Here is a 20,072-nt window from a genome sequence, read left to right on the forward strand (position 1 = left end):
CCAACCGGCCCCCTGGGACGGGGGGTGGGGAGGAGAGCCTGGCTGGGCGAGAATGTCCAGCCAGGGCAAGGCAAGGACCGTGGGAACAGACTGAGGATTGAGACACAGGGACCAGGTCACGTCCCCCCCACCCCCCGCTCTGGGTTTCGGCAGCTCCATGCCCTAGGAGGTAGGGAGGAGCAGGGTCCCTGCCTTGGGTACCTCTGCCCGGTGAGGGGCCCAGCCCTGGGCAGACATCAGCACGAGACAGAAATGTGCACCGGGGGGCTCATTTTAAATTCCGTCTTTATTAAAAAAGCATTTTCTGGGTTTTTAAAACTTCTCCAGTACATCCTTTTTCCCTCCCCTTAGTGCTTCCTCCTGCTGCCTCCACGGGTGTTCTGGAGCGGCCACGCGGAGGGACCCGGGAGTGGCGGGCGGAGGCTGGAGGGCAGGTGGTCACTGGTCAGAGGAGAAGCTCGTTTGCACAAAAATATAGACCGTGGAGGATGAGACCAGCACACACAGTTTGGGTTGATCCACAACCCACATAAAAAAATAGACCCAAGTCGTCACTTTACATTATACAAAATAATACATATTTTTTGAAAAGCACTTACCCATCCACACACGCACGCTCACACCCACGCACGCCCACACACGCGCTCGCACAGACACACCGTGCGCGCGCGCACACACCGTACACGCGCGCACACGCAAGGTGCAGTGGCCCCGGCACGTCCGCGCAGGCCGGCGGGGTCAGTAGGCGAAGATGACGCGGTAGGTGACCTGGTGGCCGTTGTCCCAGGCGTAGAGCAGCCGGTCCTTGGGGTTGTAGTCCACCTGCGTGGTGTAGGAATACTGGTTCTCGAACAGCAGCCGCGGCACGATCTGCGTGTTGGTGTGCGTGTCGAAGGCGTAGGAGATGTTGGCGTCGCGCTGGTCGTGGCGGTCCACGGCGTAGAGCACCCCGCAGATGACGAAGCAGTTGCCGTACAGGTGGCGGCGCAGCCCCGTGCGCCACGTGGTCTCCTTCCGCGTGCTCAGGTCCGCCGCGTTGAGCTTGCTCAGCACGATCACCTCCTGGCCCGAGCCCTCCTCGTCCAGGGCCGGGTAGATGAGCCACAGGCCGTTCTCGTCCGCCGCCAAGTCCACGTCCGAGCGGCCCCGCCAGCTCCAGGGCGTGGCCTCCTCGTAGGCCGCGTCGTGCAGCATCGCCCAGGCGGCCACGTAGCGGCGCCGCAGGTCGTACTTGATGAGGTTGCGGGTGAAGGCGCGGCTGTAGTAGAAGGCGCCGCCGTACACCACGTGGCCCGTGCCCACCCAGCTGTAGGGCAGCTTGTAGGAGTTGCTCCAGCGGCCTGCGGGGCACGGGCGGGCTCAGCGGGGTGGGCGGCGGGGGAGGGGCACCCGAGGGGTCTGCGCCCGCTGTGTCCCGCCCGCCCCCCACCTTCTACTCTTTATAGCGCATCGCTCATCCCCGGCCGGCCCCAGCTCCCTCATCTGCCCGCAGGAACGACCGGAGCCCCTTGCTTCAGGGACCCAGGTGCCACCCCGTGTGACCACGGTGACCAGCTGTCGGGGCCACAGGAAAGGAGGTCCCGGCTCCAGGCCACCCCTCCTCCCGGGCGGGAAGGAGGGCCAGGCTGAGAGCGGAGGACACCAGGGAGTGTGGCGGGGACGCCTGTTCTGGGAAGGTCCCTCCCCATCAGGGTGTCGTCCTTCTCATCCCGGACGCCCCCCCGCCTCCCGCTGGTTGTGCCGAGGCAGAGGACGGAGGGGAGGGGAGCCCGCAGGGCCCCGCACGCACCCTGCTTGAAGCTCTCCAGGTTGCGGAACTCCACCAGCGCGTTGCCATAGTAGTAGTTGGTCACGTAGATCCGCTCGTCGCTGGCCAGGGGGTCCTTCATCCAGGCCCCTTCGTTCCGCCCGTAGGTGTTCTGGGTGGTGGGGCCCGTGATCGTGGACAGCGTGTCCTTGCACCTTCCTGAGGGTGGGAGGGGCGTGGGGTGACGGAGGAAAGCCCTCCTCCGGGCCTCGCGGGTCCCCTACCGGAGCCTGAGTGCCTCCACAGGCCCAGCCCAAGTGACCGTGCCTCAGCCTGGCTCAGCCATCAGCCACCTCCTCCCCCCCTCCCCCACTGCGTCCGGTCACCGTCCTGGGCCACGGTCAGGACCATGCTTCCCTCTGGCCGCCCCCATCTCGACCCCCAGACCCGGCCTGGCCGCGGGATCTCAGCCCCTCGCTTTGCTCCCGCAGACCCAGGACCTGAGACCACCCTGTGGGCTGTGCCCCTGCCCATCCGGCATTACTGGGGGACTGTCACCCCCTCAGTGACACCAGTGAGCCAGCCCAGAGAACCCCGTGGGTCCCCACGCACTTTGGAAAGGATGTGCCCTTTGGACGCCTCAGCCCAGGGTGCCACAGTGGTCAGAACACCGCAGGCCCTTCCCAAGGAAGGAGCCGGACCACCTGGCTCCGACCCATTTCTAGGCCCGGTCGTTCACCTGAGCTGACGGGGAGACCAGGCCAGGTGGCAAGGACTCACCAATGACGTTCCGGATGTCATCGGCCTCCTCCGGGTTCGGGGTGGGGCTGGCGGGGGCTGTGCCCAGCCCAGCGGTGGCCTCCTTCCCCGGCGAGTCTGCCCCGACCGTGGTGGGGGACACTTGGGCCCAGGGTGTCGTCCCCAGAAACATGTCCCCAGGAGCCACAGCTGGAGCAGCTGGGGCTGGAGATGGCTGGGGGGCTGTGGGGGCCTCGGTGGTGGGCCAGGCCTGAGTGGGCGGTACAAGGCCTGCCTCCCCCAGGGGGTCGGCAGCCAGGGGTGTGGCCGGCGCAGGCGTGGAGGTCGGCTCAGGGACAGCAGAGACTGTGGGGTCAGGGACGCTGGGCGCCCAGGGGGAGACATGTGGCCATGTGGAGGACGGGACTGTGGCCTCGGTGCCCACATCGGTGGCCATTGCCACGCCGCGCCGGGTGGCGGCTGCCCTGCGGGGTGCACTGGCCAGCAGGTCGTCGTGTCTCAGCAGCTGGTCCTCAATCAGCAGGTCCACGCCACCATCCCCGCTGAAGAGCTCGTCCTCTGCGAGAGAGACGGGCAGGACAGGACCGCCGTCAGACAAGAATGGGCAGTGTGGGCCGGACAAGGAAAGCGTTCCACCCCCGAAAGGTGCCCCGACTTGGGGGTAGAGCCCTGCAAGGACCCCGGGAAGGTGGGAGCAGGGCCTGGACAGGCTTCACCCTGGGGACATGAGCCCCTGGGAAGACAGTCCTGGGAGGAAATGAGTCATGTGACCAACAGGGAACTCAATCGGTGATTAAAAAAGACAACAAACACAGTTAAAAATGGGCAAATTGGTTTTGGCAGTGGCTGGGCCCTGTGGGCTGCTGGGACGGGAGGGGCAGAGGTCAGGGGTCGAGGGAGAGAGAGGCCAGCCAGGGTCTGCCGGGAACAGGCAGGGGGCGGAGGGAGGGCCCGGGCGGGAGGAGAGCCCCGGGGGTCACCCCTCCCAGCCTCTGATTCTTCAAGCCCAGTGACGTCAGGTGAGCTGCTGGAGGCCCAGTGAGAACGTGGGGGACTGTGACTTCGGGAGCTCGTGGGGTGACAGATGGCTGCCCTGGCGGCAGTCATGTTCTGACGGCAGAGATGTGCGGCTCCCTCCCAGCCCTGCCTCCGGGGGCCCTGCGGACCCCGACTCACGCTGCTCCTCAATGTCGTTCTCGTCCTCCGGTTCCTTGGCCTTGTAGTAGGTGACGCCCCGGATGATGGTCGGCTTGGAGGCCGGCCGGCCCCGCAGGTGCACCTGCCTGTGCAGGGGCCTGTGCAGCTCAGGTGGGGCCAGCGGCCGCGTCCGAGGGAGCTCCACGGAGTTGACATGCTGGGACGTGGTGGCCTCTCGCAGGAACGTCTCCTCCAAGGGGACACGAGAGGGTCATGTTGAGGCGGGGGGCTGTGCTGGAGCCCAGACACGCCTGTGACCTGGGCCCGTCCTGTGGGTGCATCTCAGAGCCGAGCAGGTGATTCACACATGTGGCCAATTTAACCTCCTCGAGGCTCCGACGAGGAACCCGCAGGAAGGAGCTCATTCCCACAGGAAATGAGGGAGGAGCTGGTTTCGTCGTCCCCACTTACAGGCAGACTGGGCACTGAGTGGCGTCGGGGAGCCGCCCCAGGGCCTGGCTCCCCAGGCAGTGGCCCATCGGGCGGTATGGGACCTCAGGACTGTGGCCCAGCCTGGCTCTGAGCGACCGAAGCCACGACAGGCCCCTCCCACCTGGCGGTCCCTGAGACCTGGTCACTGCAGACCCCGCTGAAGCCCACCCAGAGAGCAGAGCTGCTCGGAAACCACCCTGTCCCCACATGCCCGGAGCCCTGAGGGGCAGGGCAGGCCCCCAGGGGGCACGGTCAGCCGGCAGGGACACACCCTGCCCCCACGGCCAACTCCTAGCCCTGCAGAGAAAGGAGCAAATCGGGCCCTCCGGTGCACCTTTAAAAGCGGGCCTGAACAGAACGGAGGGCCCTCATCCCTGCCACACCCAGGCCTGCACTGGGCTTCCCGGGACGGGAGCGACTGACGGGGGCGGCCCTGGCTCCAGCAGCTCGGTGGCAGCCAAGTGTTGGGGGCAGGGACCCCAGACCTGCGCCCGGCGACGGGCCCCAATGCGCTCCCCGTCGTCGCCACCACTCCCCGCTTGTCCAGCGCCTGTCCAGGTCGGACACGCCCCTTCTGTTCATGTCCCCCTCCCCCACCAGGGCGGGTCGGTGCCGTGGTCCCCGTTTCACAGAGGAGGATGCTGCCTCTGTGTCATGGGTCCCCCGGACAAGGGCCGGTCCAGTGGCTGAGAGGGGCGCCTGTGGTCACACCGCCTCTCAGCCAGCTGCCTGCCCTCGGGGCCTGCGCTCCTGCCCTGGAGAAGCCACAGGGCCCGCGGCTGTGACCACGGGAGAGACGTGTGCCCCCAGGACCTCCTCCACACCCCCTCCGGCCCAGCGGGCCCAGAGAACCCTGGGTTCCCACTGGACAGAGCAGCCCAAGAGGCAGCTGAGGCCCCAGCCCTGGACTCAGACGCCGGGGGGCCTCTAATTGCTGCCGGGCGTCCCTCCGCATTTCTGAAGCGGGCTGTCATTTCCTCGTGGCAAACCCCAGGGGCTGCCGCGAGTGCCGGGCTCTCCGGGATGGGCGGGGCAGTGGCTGCTCCTCCTCGGAGCCAAGGGGATGGAGCAAGACCTCAGACGGGCTTGGCCAGAGAGTGTGTGATTTCCCCGGGTGCCTGGCAGCGGCCCCGCCGAGCTCTGACCCCCCTCTGTGAGTCCAAGGCAACATTGCCTGACTTCAACTCCTGCTGTCCAGCTGTCCCCTCTCCTGCCCGCCCCCAGAGTGGCCGCCAGCCCTCCAGGCGGAGGCCTTCTTGGAGAGAGGCCCCCGCATTGTCGCCCACCACTCCGAGAAGCCATGACATCACCTACAAGAACCCCGAGAGCCACAGCTCAGCCCAGACCCCACTTTGTCCCAGTGGCTCCGACTCACAGGAGGGACGGGGGTGGGGGGGAGAGAGTGAGAGGCCAGGCCCATCTCCGGCCCTGCCTCTGTCCCCACTGCCTGGCTAGGGCACACTGGGCTGACCTCAGCTGGGTGACAGCTGGGGACCTCAGAGGGGACAGGGCTTTGCTGAGCTCGGAGAAAACTCTGTGTTTGCTTTGGTTTGCTGTCTGCCCTCAGGAAATCTGAGTGGGTTCCTGAACACACCACACGATGTGTCATCCGGAAAACGGCGACTCTTAGCCTGGCCACCGGGGACCCTGGGCAGCCGGTGGGTGGAGGGTGCCGTCCGGGCGGAGATAGTGCCGCCGGTTCCCTTCTGGCCGGGAGGGCCTGGGTTCTGAGGCTCCTGAACTCAGCCCTGTCTGGGGCCGCCCAGCAGACTCAGCACAGAGCCAGCACGCCCGGGACTCCCCGAGATGGGAGTGAATGTGATTTCTGGCGGAATATGACATTTCCAGAAAGCATCAAAGTAGTCATCACAGGCCAAGCCAGCAAGCTCGAGGCCTGCCTTGTACTTACTCTCCGGTTTGGAACCGGCCTTGTTCTGAGTCACACACTGGGCAGGTCCCCGCTCTCCTTGGGGCTGATCTGCCTGCCGCCCTGCCCTCGGAGCTCACGTGCCCGAGTCCCGGAACCTCGGCGCTGCCTGCCCGGCAACCCCTGAGGAGCTCCCGGGACTGCCGGGCCCACAGGCCAGGCTGAGTTCCTGCCGGACCCAGCACCTGAGCGACTCGGACAGCAGTGCCTGCGGGTGGCATCGCCCAGCCCTTCCCTCCTGGCCGCAGCCCCAGGCCCTGCCCTGCCCAGGCGACCCCTCCCTGGCACACCTGCCGTCACGCTGTGCCGTCCGCCCTGACCAGTGGCCCTGGGAAAGTCAGCGAGGCCGCTCCCTGGGGGCTGGACGCCCCTGCCACGCCGACCTGCCCCCCCCCCCAGTGTCTCTGCTCCTTCCCTGGCTCCTCGTCCATGCTTGGGTTAGCTCCCCAGGGCATGCCTGTTACTTCGCACCCACTTAGGGGACAGCCTCACACTGAAACGACAGCATTTAACCACCAGCACGTGGACGTGACTTGGTCGCTGGAGCCAGAACCAATGGGAACCAAATAGGAGGAACTTTGAAGCAAGTGGGTCTTGGGGTGTCACTCAAATCACACTCATGGGCGGGTGACATCGTGCCGGTGGTGCAGCAGAGGGGGTCTGAGCCCCCCGCCACCGCTTCGGGCCAAGCAGGGTCAACACCGACCTGGCTCGCCGAGCCACCCTGGGCCTCCGTGGTACGTGAAGGGGGGCAGCCCCCTGCCTGTGGGGACATCGAGCCCGACAGCGCGGGCCCTTGCCGGGGCGGGGGTGGCTCAGGCCGGGGTTGGGGCCGTACCTCGGGGTGCGCGTAGGCGGCCGCCGCGTCCCTCTGCAGGGCGGAGCGGACGTCCAGGAGGCCGGGCCCTGCGTTTTGGGAGCAGTTCTCTTTGCCTCGCTTGTTCATCTCAGCTCGAATTCCTTCCACGTCCTCCTTGATTTGCTCGTTTTCCTTGGTGAGGTTTTTAGAAACTTCCTGGGAAAACATTTCAAACCAGGATTTGTTACTGTGCCCTGAAGACAAGCGGGAGGCAGCTGGCTGACGGCTTCGGCTCAGAGACCCACCAGCCGGGCTGGCACACCAGCGGGGAGGCCACTGGGGCCTCAGAGTGTGTCCGGCCCTGTGCTGAGGACCCGCCCCAGGCCCCGGGGCCTGGCTCTCGGTCCCGGGTCGCAGGTCCCAGGCACTGTGGGGGGCACCTGGGAGGCCCCAGAGGGCCTGGGCAGCAGGGCAGCAGGTGCAGAAGGTCGGTGCCGTGTGGCCCAAATCGGGGATGCCCTTCCTCCTCTGGGCTCAGAGACGCTCCGGGCACGGAGGTCCCACCCTGCCCCCCTCTGGCCCCGCTCGGGCACCTGAGCTCTCAGACGCCGACTCGGGAGGGCCTGCAGGTGAAACACGGGGTGCATTGGCTCCCGTCTGTCCTGAACAGGCAGATGAGGGCAGCCTGAGCCCCCAAGCCTAGGCCGACGGCAACACCCAGGCACGGCCGCTCTGGGGCCCCTGCAGAGCTGCCCGGAGGAGCCTGAAGTGCCCGTGGACACTGGCCCAGCCCTCCGTCGGACGGGCTCCGTGTGCTGCGTGGGCTGCTGAGCCTCCCCCAGTTGCTGGGAGCTGTGACGACAAAGACCGAGAAGGCGGCCCAGGGTGTGGGCAGCTGTGCCGGGCAGGTGTGTGGGGCGGCCACGTGCGGTGGTTACGAGCGTGGATTCAGGAGGGAACTTTCGGTTCCCACCCCAACGCTGCTGCTGCTGGACCTGTGCTGGGTGAGGTGGGGACTCGAGCGCCTCTCTGGGGGGGGGGGCGGTCACGAGGAGCAAAGGAGCTTATGGGGGTGGACACACTCATCGGCTGTGCATTTCCACACAAGGGTGCAGCTTGAGTGTGGAGCAGGGGCCACAGCAGCAGTCACCTGTCACCAGGGGAGCAGGCCTGCGAGGCGGCAGGGCAGGCCCCACCCACCCCGGAATCAGGCCCTGCCCACCAGGACCTGAGCCCACAGCCCAGCAAGCAGGCGACCTGCGTACTGAAGGGTCTGAGCCTGGATGCTTCAGGGCAGCGGGCAGCACAGCTGCTGGGCAAGGACAGGAAGGGGAGCCAGCGGTTCAGAGGAGCGGGGCGAGTACTGGGTCCCTTCGGGTCCCCGAGGTTCTGGGCCACAACCTCTGTGACTCACGCGTCCTGAGCCCTGGGATCAGGATGGACCTGTTACTTCATCCATGATGCTTTTAGGTAAGGGGCTGGGCGCCTGAGGACCCCGCTTAGCGACAACTGTCCACAAGGACAAGGGCTCAAGACTCGGGAGAGGAACCACGCGGGGTGTCCATGAGGGGCACAGGTGACAGATGCCGAGGGGAGTGAGTCAGGGCAGTGACAGGTGTGTCGGGGCCGGGACTGAGGTGTGTCCACATCCACTGGCAGCGTGGCCCAGGACTCCACACTGGGGGGCCTGGCGGCTTGGGCATCGGTGACCTTGCTGCCCAGACGAGGTTCACCCATCACCCTAGCAGCTTGTCAGGCGGCGCTGGGTGTGCTCGCGTGTGTGGGCCAAGCACCTTGGTGTTGCTACACCCCCCGGGGCCTGTTGTCACTGATTTGTAGTCTTTGGTCCCCACGCCAGGACCGCGAGAAGCCCACCTCTGGGTTTGCGCAGAAAAGGGCTGGAGACAGCCAGGCCCCCAGAGCCCAGGGTGGGCTGATGCGGGAGAGTCCCCACTGAGTCCCCACCGGCTGGCAGTGGCATCACCCCATCAGCTGCCCCCAGCCACCGCCATCCTGGTCTGTTCCCTGGGGGGTGCCCTCACACCCAGGGCCTGTGGGGGCCACTTCCCTGGGGCGCCGGGAACGCCCCCACACAGGGCGCTCTCCATCCCACCCTGGCAGAGAGCTGCAGCCCTGACACGTGAGGACGTGCCCCTGGGCCTGTGGGCCACGTGGACACCGTGGGGGAAGGTGCCCCTCTGGCAGGGCGAGTGCGCCCCGTGGCCCCCACCAAGGACCCCTGGGCAGAGAGGCTCAGAGGGCAGAGGAGCGCAGACGGGCCGGCGACGGGAGACCTGGGGAGTCTCTCCTGGGGATGGAGAGCGTGCACGGCCCCGTGACACGAGCTGGAGGGGCAGCACCAGGCACAGGGGGGCTTCTGGCAGCCACAGCACTGCCAGATGGGCGGGGCCAATGCACACACCTGCGGACACCAGGGGGGAGGAAGCGTGAGAGCGAGGCGGATGGACGTGGATGTGGATGGACTCGGGGCCCAGCGGGCTCAGGGCAGTGGTCGGCCAGAGCGCAGCTTGAAGGAGCCAGCGCACTGGGCCTGTGGGTGGGGGATGGGGGGGCCAGAGGAGGTGGGGGAGACTGTCCCCGGGCACAGACTGTCTGCTGGACAGGTGTGCGCTCCTGGCTGAGACGAAGCCCACAGTGTTGGACCTGGGAAAGGGGACCAGGGCGCGGAGCTCAGGCAGCTCTCGGCTGCTTGTTGGTGCAGACGGAGCAGGGGGTGGGCGTGGCGGGGGTGCTGTTCTGGGCACCAGGCGAGACGCCCGCAGCATGAGTGTGACCTGGCTGTGTGACTGCATGGGCCAGTGGCAGGACAGGAAGGGTGCTCCCTGCCTCTCTCCCCAGGCCTGGGACCAACAGCGGCGGGGGGTGCATGTGCAGCCTGGCACCTGGGGGTGAGGTGGAGCGGGCCTTGGATCTCAGCCGCAGACAGGCGGGTGGAAAGGGGCAGGGAGGAGGGTGCGGGCCCGAACCATGTACTATAAAGAGACACCCACGCACCTGGTGGACAGCTCACCAGACGGCAGCTGGGCCCAGCAGGGTCCCAGCTGCGCAGTGGGCGCGGCCCCACAGCCGGGAGCTGCTCGACCCACCACAGGCGGATGGATGTGCTCAAGGCCGGGTGGGCAGAGGATCTGGCTTCCTTGTGGGAGTGACATGAGCAAGTGTGGGGTCACTGGGCCCTGGTGGAGGGCTGGGGTTCCCCACAGCTCAGCCTGAGCTCTCCAGGACCCAATGGGGACCAGGTGGCTAGGGACAGCTGCCTCCAGCCCCTGAAACAGCTGGCGCTCAGACCATGAGGATGGGGAGGTCGCAGCCCGATGCCCTGACCCCAGCTGGTGAACATGGGCAGCCGGCCTGGGGGTGGGCCCGCCAGCTGCATGGCCAGTTGCTCCCGAGCAGACAGCTGTTGGGCATCCAGCCCACGACAGGTGTGGGCTGACACCTGGGAAGCAGGGCAACGTAGCCCCAGGGGGCCCTGGAGAAGCCCTGAGCCTCTGCGATGACCGTCCACATCAGGGGTCCCACCCTTACTACAGCCACAGCAACTGTGTGGTTAGTCCGTGTGAAAAGGAAGGTCTTTATATTGTATTTCACCAACAACTTGGCGTAATTTGGGGTGCGTGTTTGCCGTACATTTTTTCCTTCCAAAGAATGGAGTGGCTTGCGTCTAATCAGGGTTCCCGCCTTCTGCAAAAGCAGGACGGGCATTTGATTCACTCGGGGGCTCAGCCAGGAGACAGACAGGGAGACCCAGAATCCTCCTTACCTCCTCCAGCTTGTCCACTCGCCCCACCAGCTTAGTGGTGACCGAATGCAGCTTCAGGAGGTCCAGGCCGTAGAAAGCCCCTTCCAGCATGTCGATGATGGTGGCCAGCTGCGGGACAAGGACAGGGCTGGTCAGCACCAGGGCAGGGCTGCAGGGGGGCCCAGCGGGGGCCTGACAGGTGGCCCTCAGGGGCTGGGGCTGGCTGGGCGGCCACGTGGGGGAATGCAAACGCGCAGGGGTGTCCGCCTGCTGGATCTTGGGTCAGCGGATGGAGCCCTACGAGGACGAGGAAAACCGTTTACTCCTCCCGGTGAGTCTCTGCATCGCCCGAGCAACTGCCCGTCCTGGGGGGCTGCGAGCTCTTCGCTTTGTAAGCAGTGCCTACGTTGCCCCGGCTGTGTCAGCGGGGTGCCTGTCCCACGGCAGGGCATCTGTGAGTACTCGGCAGAGTGGCTGTGAACTTCACCTGTGTTGTCTGCTGAGGGCCCTGGAGACGCCCCGTTTTCCCTCAGCACCGAAAGCTCCACAGGCCTGGTGCAAAAGAGCCCAGGGACCGGCCTCCGAGGCCACCAGCTGTCAGGCAGCCAGTCCTCTTGGTTCCTCTGCTGCCAGGACAGAGCCTGGGGAGGAAGGCAGTGAGGCTCGGGGGACACCCAGGGCTTGCGGGGGCAGAGGACAGATGCTTCCCGGGAGTCTCCCTGCCGCGGCCACACCCGGAACAGACTGGACCCAGGCTTGCATCTTGGCTTCCCGCCCGGCGCCCAGCCTTACGATTAGAGGGAGCAACTGTGTGCGACACGCCTGTGACCGGGGGTCTCCTTCCTCCCCACAGACAGAGGCAGCTGTGCCCTGGGCAAGGCCACAGAGGGCGTCTGGTCCACGGTCACTCTGGTGGGGTCTGGCTCTGCCTGCCTGTCCCAGCAGCCCCCAGAGTCCTGGCCTAGACCCTGGGACTGGGCCTTTGGGCCAGAACATAGTTCCAGGGCAGACCTGCAGCTCCCAGAGCTGGGGCCGAGTCCCGGGACCCTTGCTGTCCGGGGCAACAGCAATGGGCTGAAAGGGGCGCCGATGACCACCAGTGACCAAGAGAGCGCCGGGCGCCAGCCCAGCGGTACGTCCTGCGGTCATTCGTTAAATGTCACTTGTGCACGCGTGTGCATGGTGCCAAGGACAGGATCGATGGTCGTCCTGGGCTCTGATGGCAGTTCCCACAAGGAGGGTGTTATTGTTCTTGCTTCTCTTTTGGGGGGTTCAGACCAGATAAGTAGAGACCTTGAGTGAGATGACGCAGGTGGTGGCAGAGTGATGCTCTGAGCCCGTCTGTCTGACTCCCAAACCCGGCTCCTCCCACTGTCCACGCTGCCAGGGGAGGGGGACAGCAGGGCCCAGCGGAGGCCCCGGGGGCTCACAGGCCGCCCCAGGCAGGCCGGAGCCTCCCGCCCCAGGGGACCAGGACCACAGGGTCACAGCCAGACCCCAGCGTCCCTGGCATCACCCAGTGCTTATGCTGACGCCTGGGTGTGTGTCCCTCGCCTCCCCAGGGGGTGTGCTGGTGACCGTCCGCCATGGCAGCGGTCCCCAGGAAGGACGCCAAGTTCTTTTGGCTGCTGGGCCTGGCAGCTGCCCCCAGGCCCTGCCTCCGGGGAGGGCACACTCGGCTCTCAGCATCTTCCACCCACAGGGGCTGAAAGTGACCAGTCTGGGTAAAGGTAAAGCCTGCCTACTCCAAGGCCCATGCCCCCAGGCTTGTCAGACTCCAGGGTCCCTCAGGCACCCCTCACCCACGGCATCACCCCCAGTGGGTCCCACCTTCAGGTCCTGGCTGTCGGCCTCCCGAAGCTTCTGGAGCCTGAAGTCCCCCTCACAGGGGTTGAGGGCGGAAGGCGGTGCGAAGCAGGCGCACTTGCAGGCGGGGCCGGAGGTGATGGTCTCCACGGTGTAGAAGTCCTCCTGTCGGGAGCCCCCCGCGTGGGCCCTCCGGCAGGCGTCCTGGGCCATGGGCCTCACCACGCACTTGCACTGGCAGTTGGCGCCCTCGGACACAGCCTTGACCTTGTCATAGTCTCCCAGCAACTAGACAGACAGACAGACAGACAGATGGGAAGATGGCAGGGCGCACGCACAGACCCCCGAAGAGGGCTCTCTGCTCCCGTGGTCAGAGATCTCAGGCCATTCTGGTGGTGGCACGAGGAGCCACCGCGACACCAGGAGCCACCGCGACACCGCCTGCTGACGCGACAGCCCCCTGAGGTCGCCTGCGTGGCCGCCCCGCCCCCTAGAAGCTGCATATCTGCGGGGCTGCAGCCTCACATCCAAACCCTCCATCCTTCCCACAGTCCTCGCCCAAACCAGCGCCAGGCGTGGCTGACAGAGACAGGACAGACACACGGAGCACGGAGGGCTCGCTGACACACAGACTTGAAGACCGCTTCCTCCCGACTCCTCGCCATCCTTCCCGACTGAGCGCTGCCTCAGACCTGAGGTGCTGGGTGCCCAGAGGTGAGGACCTGGGCTGGGCCAGTGCTCGGGGACTGCCGTGCGGGAGGGAGGGAAGGAACAGTCCCCGCAAAGCAGAAACACCCCACTGTGTGCTCCGCACAGTGGGAGCTCAGCCCAGGCCCCATGCACCAGCCAGGCCCCAGGAAGGCTTCTCGGAGGAGGCGGTGTCAGAGCTGGGTCTCAAAGGATGGGTTAAAGGGGAGGAAGGGAACTGGGTGGAGAAGTCAGCAAGGATTACTCGGCTTACGGGTTTATTTGGCTCCTAGGGCAGTTTCTGAACCCAAACTCCAGGCCAGATTGAGGAATGCAAACTGGCAGCCCTTTTGCTTCCACGATGCAAACCATTTCCTCAGAGCCCGGCCCCGCCAGCCGGCCCAGGCCCGGGACCCTCCACACCAGGCCTCGCTGGCGGGCACATGCAGGGCACAGGCGCCCCCACAGCCAGCCTCCCTTTCCAGGCACGGAGACTGGTCCCTTCCCACGCCCCGGCCGGCAGGTCAGGAGCTTGTTGCTGCGGAAACGTTCCTGGGATGCTGGGGAGCAGGCCGGCCATGTTTCTCCCGCAGAAGTTGGGTTTCTTCTAACACCGACAGTCGTGTGAGGCGTGTGCTCCGATGCAGAGCGGCTCACGGGGTGGTTCGGGGTGACCGGCACGGCAGGGCCGCTGGCCCACTGCCTGCAGCCCTCTGAGACTCTGCCCAGGTCCTTCCCAGACCTGCGCTGAGACCCTGTGGGGGCCCTGCCTTCCAGAGACCAGGCTTTCGGGAAAAGCCACTCCGAAAAACCCCGGCATGAGGCATCTGCTTTTCGATTTAGGGGTCAGCGCGAGGGCTGGGGCGGTGCGGGGCGCGTGTAAGCTCCCTGGTCAAGGGGAGGCCCAGGAGACCAGTGCCAGGCTGGTGGAGGCGCTGACAGCTGCCTGCCTGGGGCTCTTTCTCAGCCACCTCCTGCTTAGGTCACGGCGACACCCACCACGCGTCCTCACGCCGGCTCTGGGGAACAGGAGATAAACAGCCCGGGGAGAGCCGTCCCTGACAGTGGACAGGTCTGGAAAGCCGGTGGGAACCCTGGCTCTGGCAGCCCCCAGCTCTAATCCGTCTGAGGGTTGTGGTCCTTTTCTGCAGACTGGGGTTTGGGGGCGTGAGGATCGCGTCAGAAAGCAAGCAAAGCCCTTTGGACAGGGGCACTTTGCAAAGCCTGTCGCTATGGGCTGTCTCTCGCCACCCGCACCTCCCACCCGATGTGTCAGCCCGGAGGTCTGCGTTTCCACGCTGTGCCCCACTCAAGGGTTGTCGGTCCCCTTGTGTTGGGGGGCCTTACGCGTGGCTGTTCTGCCCACAGTCACCCCATCTTCTCCCGGGTGTCTTGCTCCTGCTGTGAAATATGCCCCCATGGGTCCCACCACCCAACTCTGCCCAACATCTGTCTTTGATCACATTCCCAGCTGGACAAATGGCCACGCAGACCAGAGGTGGCCCTGCTGTTCCCAGCCTGGAACTGAGAGGTTTCGTGGTTTTCCCTTCTTTCTCCTGATTCCATCACTTGAAGAGACCCGTGTCCCTTCCCTGTGAAACTGTTCTGATTAGTAAGGAGCAGACGTGGTCGTGGGCGCAGGCAGGTGGCCCGGTATCTACCTGAGACAAGATGTTCTCCTGGTTGTCCGCTTCGTTCTGCAGGGGCTCAGCCTCCGTGGGGGCCACTGTCTGGGCGAGCGGGGGCTCACTGGTTCCCGCGGGGGGCTCGCTGGTGCCCACGGGGGGCTCGCTGGTTCCCGCGGGGGCCGCGCTGGACGCGCAGCACGGAGCCACACCCAGAGTCAGGCACAGAACCAGCAGCAGAGGCTTGGCCATGGGGGCGGCAAGAAGGGGCTTGGCTGCCCACGGCAGCGTCGGAGGTCCGGTCCGAAGCGACGGAGGCGAGAGGCTCCCTTTCCGGGAGTCCGAGGGGGACGCTCAGAGCGCCTTCTCCAGCCGGGTGCAGCCGAGGGCGGCAGGCGGGCGCGCCCTGGACCGCCCGGACATCTCCCTCCGGTGGGAGCAGCCCGGACTGCGCTCCCTCCGGTGGAGCGGGGCAGAGGGAAGCAGAAGGTGGACGGGCGGCCCCAAGGCCAGACGAGGTGGTCCGGGCTGGTCGGGCACCGCCAGCAGCGGGACCCTGGGGTCGTCGGGGCGGGGGGCCCGGAGCCTGGGGTGCACGGGCAAACCGCGCCGACTGCTGGGCGCAGAGGCAGCCTAGCGCTTGCAGGGCGAGGGCGGAGCCTCTATTGTGCGGCCTCGGAGGTGCAGCCAGTGACAGCGCGCAGGGGGAGGGGGCGGCGCAGGGTGGGGCGGGGAGCCAGCCGAGCAGCGGGGCGGAGGAAGCCCAGGAAGCCCGGGAAGCCCGGGGCGCCCAGGGCCGCCCCACGGGGGCTCAGGGCCCACGCCACGGGGTGGGCAGGGTGGCCTCGGACGCGGATGAAGAAGGGAGAGAAAGGACCCTGATCTGGGTCTCTGCTGTGTGGGCCCCGTGCGCTCTGGGGCGGAGAGGGGCCGGAGGCCGGCGGAGCGCAGGGCGCTGGCCGGGAGGGAGGGGCCTGTGCTCCGGGCAGCGCCGGGAGGACTCGCAGTTTTTGAACTTGGCGCTGCCTGGGTGCTCCGCTCTGGGTGCAGCGCCGGGGCCTGGTCCCCCTCCCCCCAGAGGGCAGCCGTTGAACTGCCCGCTGGCGCTTGTGAATGAGTGTTCAACACGGGGACAGGGCTGTGCTGGTAAATCTGTGACCCTCTGTGCCGGGGACGCTGCTGCTGGGAAGCCAGCGCCGGTCAACAGGCGCAGCTGGCGCTGCCTTCTGGTTTGCGACAACCTCAGGGGCTCCGTCACTCGGTGACCTTAACGACAGCGTCCCCTCTCAACACTGAGACTCTGTTACCATGTCCCTGCGTTGGGGATCCTTTTATGACCGTTCTGTGAATGTCAGGAAGGGCGCTGTTCCTTCGGGGACAACTGTCACCTGGGAAATACTGGACAGAGCTGAGCCCTGTGAAGACGTGGGAGATGTGAGTTCTGGGCCTCCAGAAATAGTTAGACACCTGCTTCTCCTGCTGAAGAGTAAGTATGATAATCTATCTAATTGAACTAAACTAAGGGGACTTCAGTGCAAATGAATGTCCATCGTCCACAGAAGTATGATAACAGCCCTATTAATAATATATCAAGGTCTGTCCAGAAGGTATCCAGGCATGTACTATGAACAACAGAGACATTTATTGGAGAAGATACAAGATACAAGACACATTGTACACAGGACAACGACGCCTCAGTCCCCTACAAAGTAGGCATTTTGGGACCTCACAGTTCTCCCAGTTGCCATCGGCTGCCCTGTCGAATTTTCCTGAATCTCATCAATGATCTGAAATCTCTTCTCTTTCGAAGGTGATTTTAGTTTTGGGAAAAGCCAGAAGTTGTGCCGACTTCAGAGTGCCGAATCTGGGCTGCAGGGGGCTGAGTCACCCAGGTGATCTGATGTTTCACCAAAAAACTCTGCTCGAGACGGGATGCGCGAGCAGGTGCGTTGTCCTGATGAAGCTGCCAGTCTCCAGTTGCCCGTAGCTAAGGCCTCTGAATCATGAGTAGTTTCTGCAGAGGAATGTTCAAGCTTAGCACAAAATTTGCTGCAGATTTGGTGCTCCCCTCGCTCAGTCATGTTGAGTGTGACAGGCACCCGTGCTCACTCAGCAACATCGACCGCCCCCGCTGACAAGTACAGTGAAGTCGTCATCGTTCACGGATGTGCATTCCAGTCCAACGCTCCTTGGCTGCCAGGTTACATCGATGTCACGCAAATTGCTCTCCTTATATCAACAATGGCTGGGCTTTTTCTGGATCGACCTCTAATCTTTATTTATTTATTTTTAAATCCCAGCTTATGGGCAAAGAATCCGAGCGTTGGGTCTGCACTTATGGAAAGGTCAAACACACCCACGTGAGCTGGCAAGTCCCCCCTGGAGCTCGACAGAGGCAAACGCGTCCACCAAACGCAGCGTTTGGTTCGGGTAAGTGGGGGATGCTGGCTGAGGGCAGAGGTGGCGCTCGGGGCGGCCAGGTGTTGAATGGGAAGGGCCATCCATCCTCCAGGAGGCAGGGCAGGGGCATGGGAGGGAGGCAGCGCAAGTATCCAAATCCTGAGGCAGAATCGGGGCATTTGCCCGGGAGGGGGAGCAGGGGGCGGGGCCTTACAGGAAAACTCAGCCACTCCCAAGTGAAAGGTCAGGGTTTCAAGATGGGTGGCACTTGTGCACCTTGACAAGAGATGCTTACAGTCCAAGAAGCGCTCCTTGGGGTTAACAGGGCTCCTATCCATAACCAGGGTCTAGCAGCCACTGCGGACAGGCTGCCCTTCAGGGAAAAGCCGAAGGCTGGCCTGCCACATTCGGCGCTGTGGATTTGCCACTGAGCCAGCCCTTATAAAGGGGCCCCTGGAACTGTGTTCCAACCAGGGGGATGGAGACTTTTCCCCACCGAATCAGAGAGGCATGGCTTTATCCCCATCAGCATCTTCAGGAACGAGTCTGAGTGGCTCCATTCTGACCAATTAGGACAGTCCCTTTTGGACCAATCAAACTGAGGCTTTAGAACCCTCATTTGCATGAGGACCGACCAATCCAGGCCAGGGGCAGGGGCTTCTCTCTATAGTCAGCTTCCCTCTGGCTCCCAGAGGCATTTGCCCTGTCGGTTGAGGACCACTTTCTCCTGGTTGGAGGTGAAACACTGCAGATGGCCCAGCAGACGGGACCAGAGCGGGGCCTTGTAGGGGGCCGCTTCGTAGCCTTGCTGCGTCGCAGCTGAGCTCTTTGCACTGAGTCAAGTTTCCTCTTCTGGGGCTTCTTGCTGGCATTGAATCGACACCAAACACCATTAGTGGAGAATGTCGTTTATTGTAGTGTATCCGGCAGCCTGGAGTCACACAGACAGGCTGTGAGATCTGGAGTGGTCATACTCACTGCTGACCTGGGGCCGGTCACTTCCTTCCAGCATCGGGGCCACACAGTGCCCTCTGCTGCTTGCTGTGTTTTTTACTTACAGGCCTGACCCTCGGGCCTGAGGCCAAGGATCGCGGGCATCAAAGGTCACAGAAGGGGTCAGAAAGGGTCAGTCCGTTGGACTCCGCATGGAGACCTTGGTAGAGAGGTCAAGGTGACTTGGGAAGAAGAGAGATGATTCTCCTCTGAGCTTTGTGGGGGCGTCAGAACTGCAGGCCTGGGTGCTGATCTTAATTTGGCCCCTTGTCTGGTGGTGACCTTGGATAGGTTTTCCCCACCCAGCCTTAGTTTTCCAACATGGCCCAGTTGTGGAGATCGGGGTTGTACAAAAATCCCCACCCGGTGGCCATGGATTTGTTGAATAGTGAGCACACGACCACACAGCGTCCCTTTATTACGGGGGTGTCGTCTTTGCTGTGTGAACTCCACACCTCAGTTTCCTTATCTGAAGAAAGGAAGTCCTCGGTTTTGATTCTGTTCCCTGTGATTTGGGTCGACGAGCTTTCCCCGTTTGGGGCTTGTTTGGTTCCGGGGATAACCTTTAACAAGGGGACATTCTAAGGTGTGAGCAGCTCTGGAGGTGCTCCGGGAGCCTGGGATTGGGGGCGGCTGCCGGCCCGTCTTCACTGGCAGAGCAGTGGGACCCGCGTGGCCGGTGGAGACGCTGCTCGAGTGTGGAGGGCCTTCTCCAGGAGGACAGATGGCACAGTCCGGAGCAGTCCCTGGCCTGATACCGAGTCCAGAGAGAAAACCCAAGGTCACCCCTCACTCCAGACGAGAGGAAGCCCAGCCATGCGCCCCGAGAGCCAAGCTCCCGTCCGAAGAGAGAAACACCTCAAACAGCGTTGGGACAGCGAGGGCGGCACCCGCGCAGGTTCTCTGCCTTTTCTCTGCCGCTGCCTCTTCCTTTCGAGCACCTGGTTCCGGTCGTTCCCATGAACCTGGGGAGTCCCTGCCCCCGGCTGCCCTCCTGCCCCCCTCCCTCCACCTCACTGGTGCCACCTGCCCCTGTCTAGTCCCTCCTCCGGTCCTTCACACAGGGAGGCAGCCACTCAGAGCCTCTGAGCCATCACCTGAAAGTGACAGGTGTGAGTCCTGAATGTGCTGCTCCTCAGCGGGGTCCCAGCATCGGAGCCTGGCTCCCCTCAGACCTAGAATTGTGTGTCTTGTCACACACCGCCCCAGGGGACATGCACCGGAAACTGTGTCCCCACAGCTCTGATGGCTGAGCACCTGATGGGGCTGGGTGCCGGTGTCTCAGGTCATGCTCACCACCGTGCAGTGAAGGGGTTGCTGCCTGCAGCCGCAGGTGGGGACACCTAAGAACAAGATTGACCATCGGGTCCCAGGACGGAAAGGTGTGGCCTGCAAGGGGCAAGCCAGCTCTGAGCTCGGGCTGTTGCTCACACCCACCCTCCAGCACCTGACTTTGAAAACCCCATTTCAGCCACTCGCCCACATGCCATCTGGCCTTCCGGGAGGTTCCCCAACACCAGACGCGCAAAGGGGCGCACCCATGGAAGAACAACCACCTGCAGAAGCCAGGGTGGTGAGACATCCCGCCTGGGAGCCCTGGCATCTCCTGATGCTGCCCCTCTGGCCACACGTGAGCCTGGGAGCCACGGGGCCCCCCGGGAAGTCGTGGCCTCAGCTTGGCCTGCTTGCCGAGAGGGTTGGACTCGTTTCCAGGGTGTCCCTCTGAGCCCTAGCACTCAGCATTCTGCAGTCCCCGAGCTGGACTTAGTGGCCCTCCTGCAGTGTCCTGGAGTGCTGGCGCTTTGAGGCAGCTCCCCACAGGAAGGGGCTGTTCTGCGTGTTTTGGGGAAGAAACAAGGAGGGCGTTTCACTGAGGGTGTGGAGTATCTGAGAGGTGAGAAGGGCAGACCCGACCGACAAGGCCTGTGCACCTGGGC

At 64.4% G+C, this 20,072-nt stretch overlaps 1 protein-coding gene across 2 annotated transcripts; it reads right to left on the minus strand.

Annotated features, from left to right (window-relative positions):
• Positions 1 to 345: 345 nt before the first annotated feature.
• OLFML2B (olfactomedin like 2B) lies at positions 346 to 15,399 on the minus strand. 2 transcript variants are annotated; one of them, XM_037035136.1, is made up of 8 exons: positions 14,779 to 15,399; positions 12,455 to 12,718; positions 10,646 to 10,753; positions 6,901 to 7,077; positions 3,683 to 3,890; positions 2,528 to 3,064; positions 1,790 to 1,966; positions 346 to 1,340 (listed from the first exon to the last, which is right to left on the minus strand). In XM_037035136.1, the coding sequence occupies exons 1-8, from the start codon at positions 14,992 to 14,994 to the stop codon at positions 739 to 741; spliced, it is 2,289 nt and encodes a 762-aa protein (XP_036891031.1). In that variant the 5' UTR covers positions 14,995 to 15,399; the 3' UTR covers positions 346 to 738. The 2 variants fall into 2 exon arrangements, with proteins under 2 accessions (XP_036891031.1, XP_036891030.1); XM_037035135.1 differs by having other exon boundaries at positions 3,683 to 3,893.
• Positions 15,400 to 20,072: the final 4,673 nt, after the last annotated feature.

Source organism: Sturnira hondurensis, unplaced genomic scaffold, assembly GCF_014824575.4.
Source record: "Sturnira hondurensis isolate 20B ecotype Veracruz unplaced genomic scaffold, ASM1482457v3 Scaffold0022215, whole genome shotgun sequence".
In the NCBI taxonomy this organism is placed as follows: domain Eukaryota; kingdom Metazoa; phylum Chordata; class Mammalia; order Chiroptera; family Phyllostomidae; genus Sturnira; species Sturnira hondurensis.

Bases quoted from the DNA above. Each gene is read 5' to 3' on its own strand.
- OLFML2B (XM_037035135.1), bottom strand. From the start codon at position 14,994: ATGGCCAAGCCTCTGCTGCTGGTTCTGTGCCTGACTCTGGGTGTGGCT. The intron at 3,065-3,682 runs GTGAGTCGGGGT...TCTCTCTCGCAG, and splicing joins GAACGACATTGAGGAGCAGC to AGGACGAGCTCTTCAGCGGG. The intron at 1,341-1,789 runs GTGCGTGCGGGG...CGTGCCCCGCAG, and splicing joins CCTGGAGAGCTTCAAGCAGG to GCCGCTGGAGCAACTCCTAC.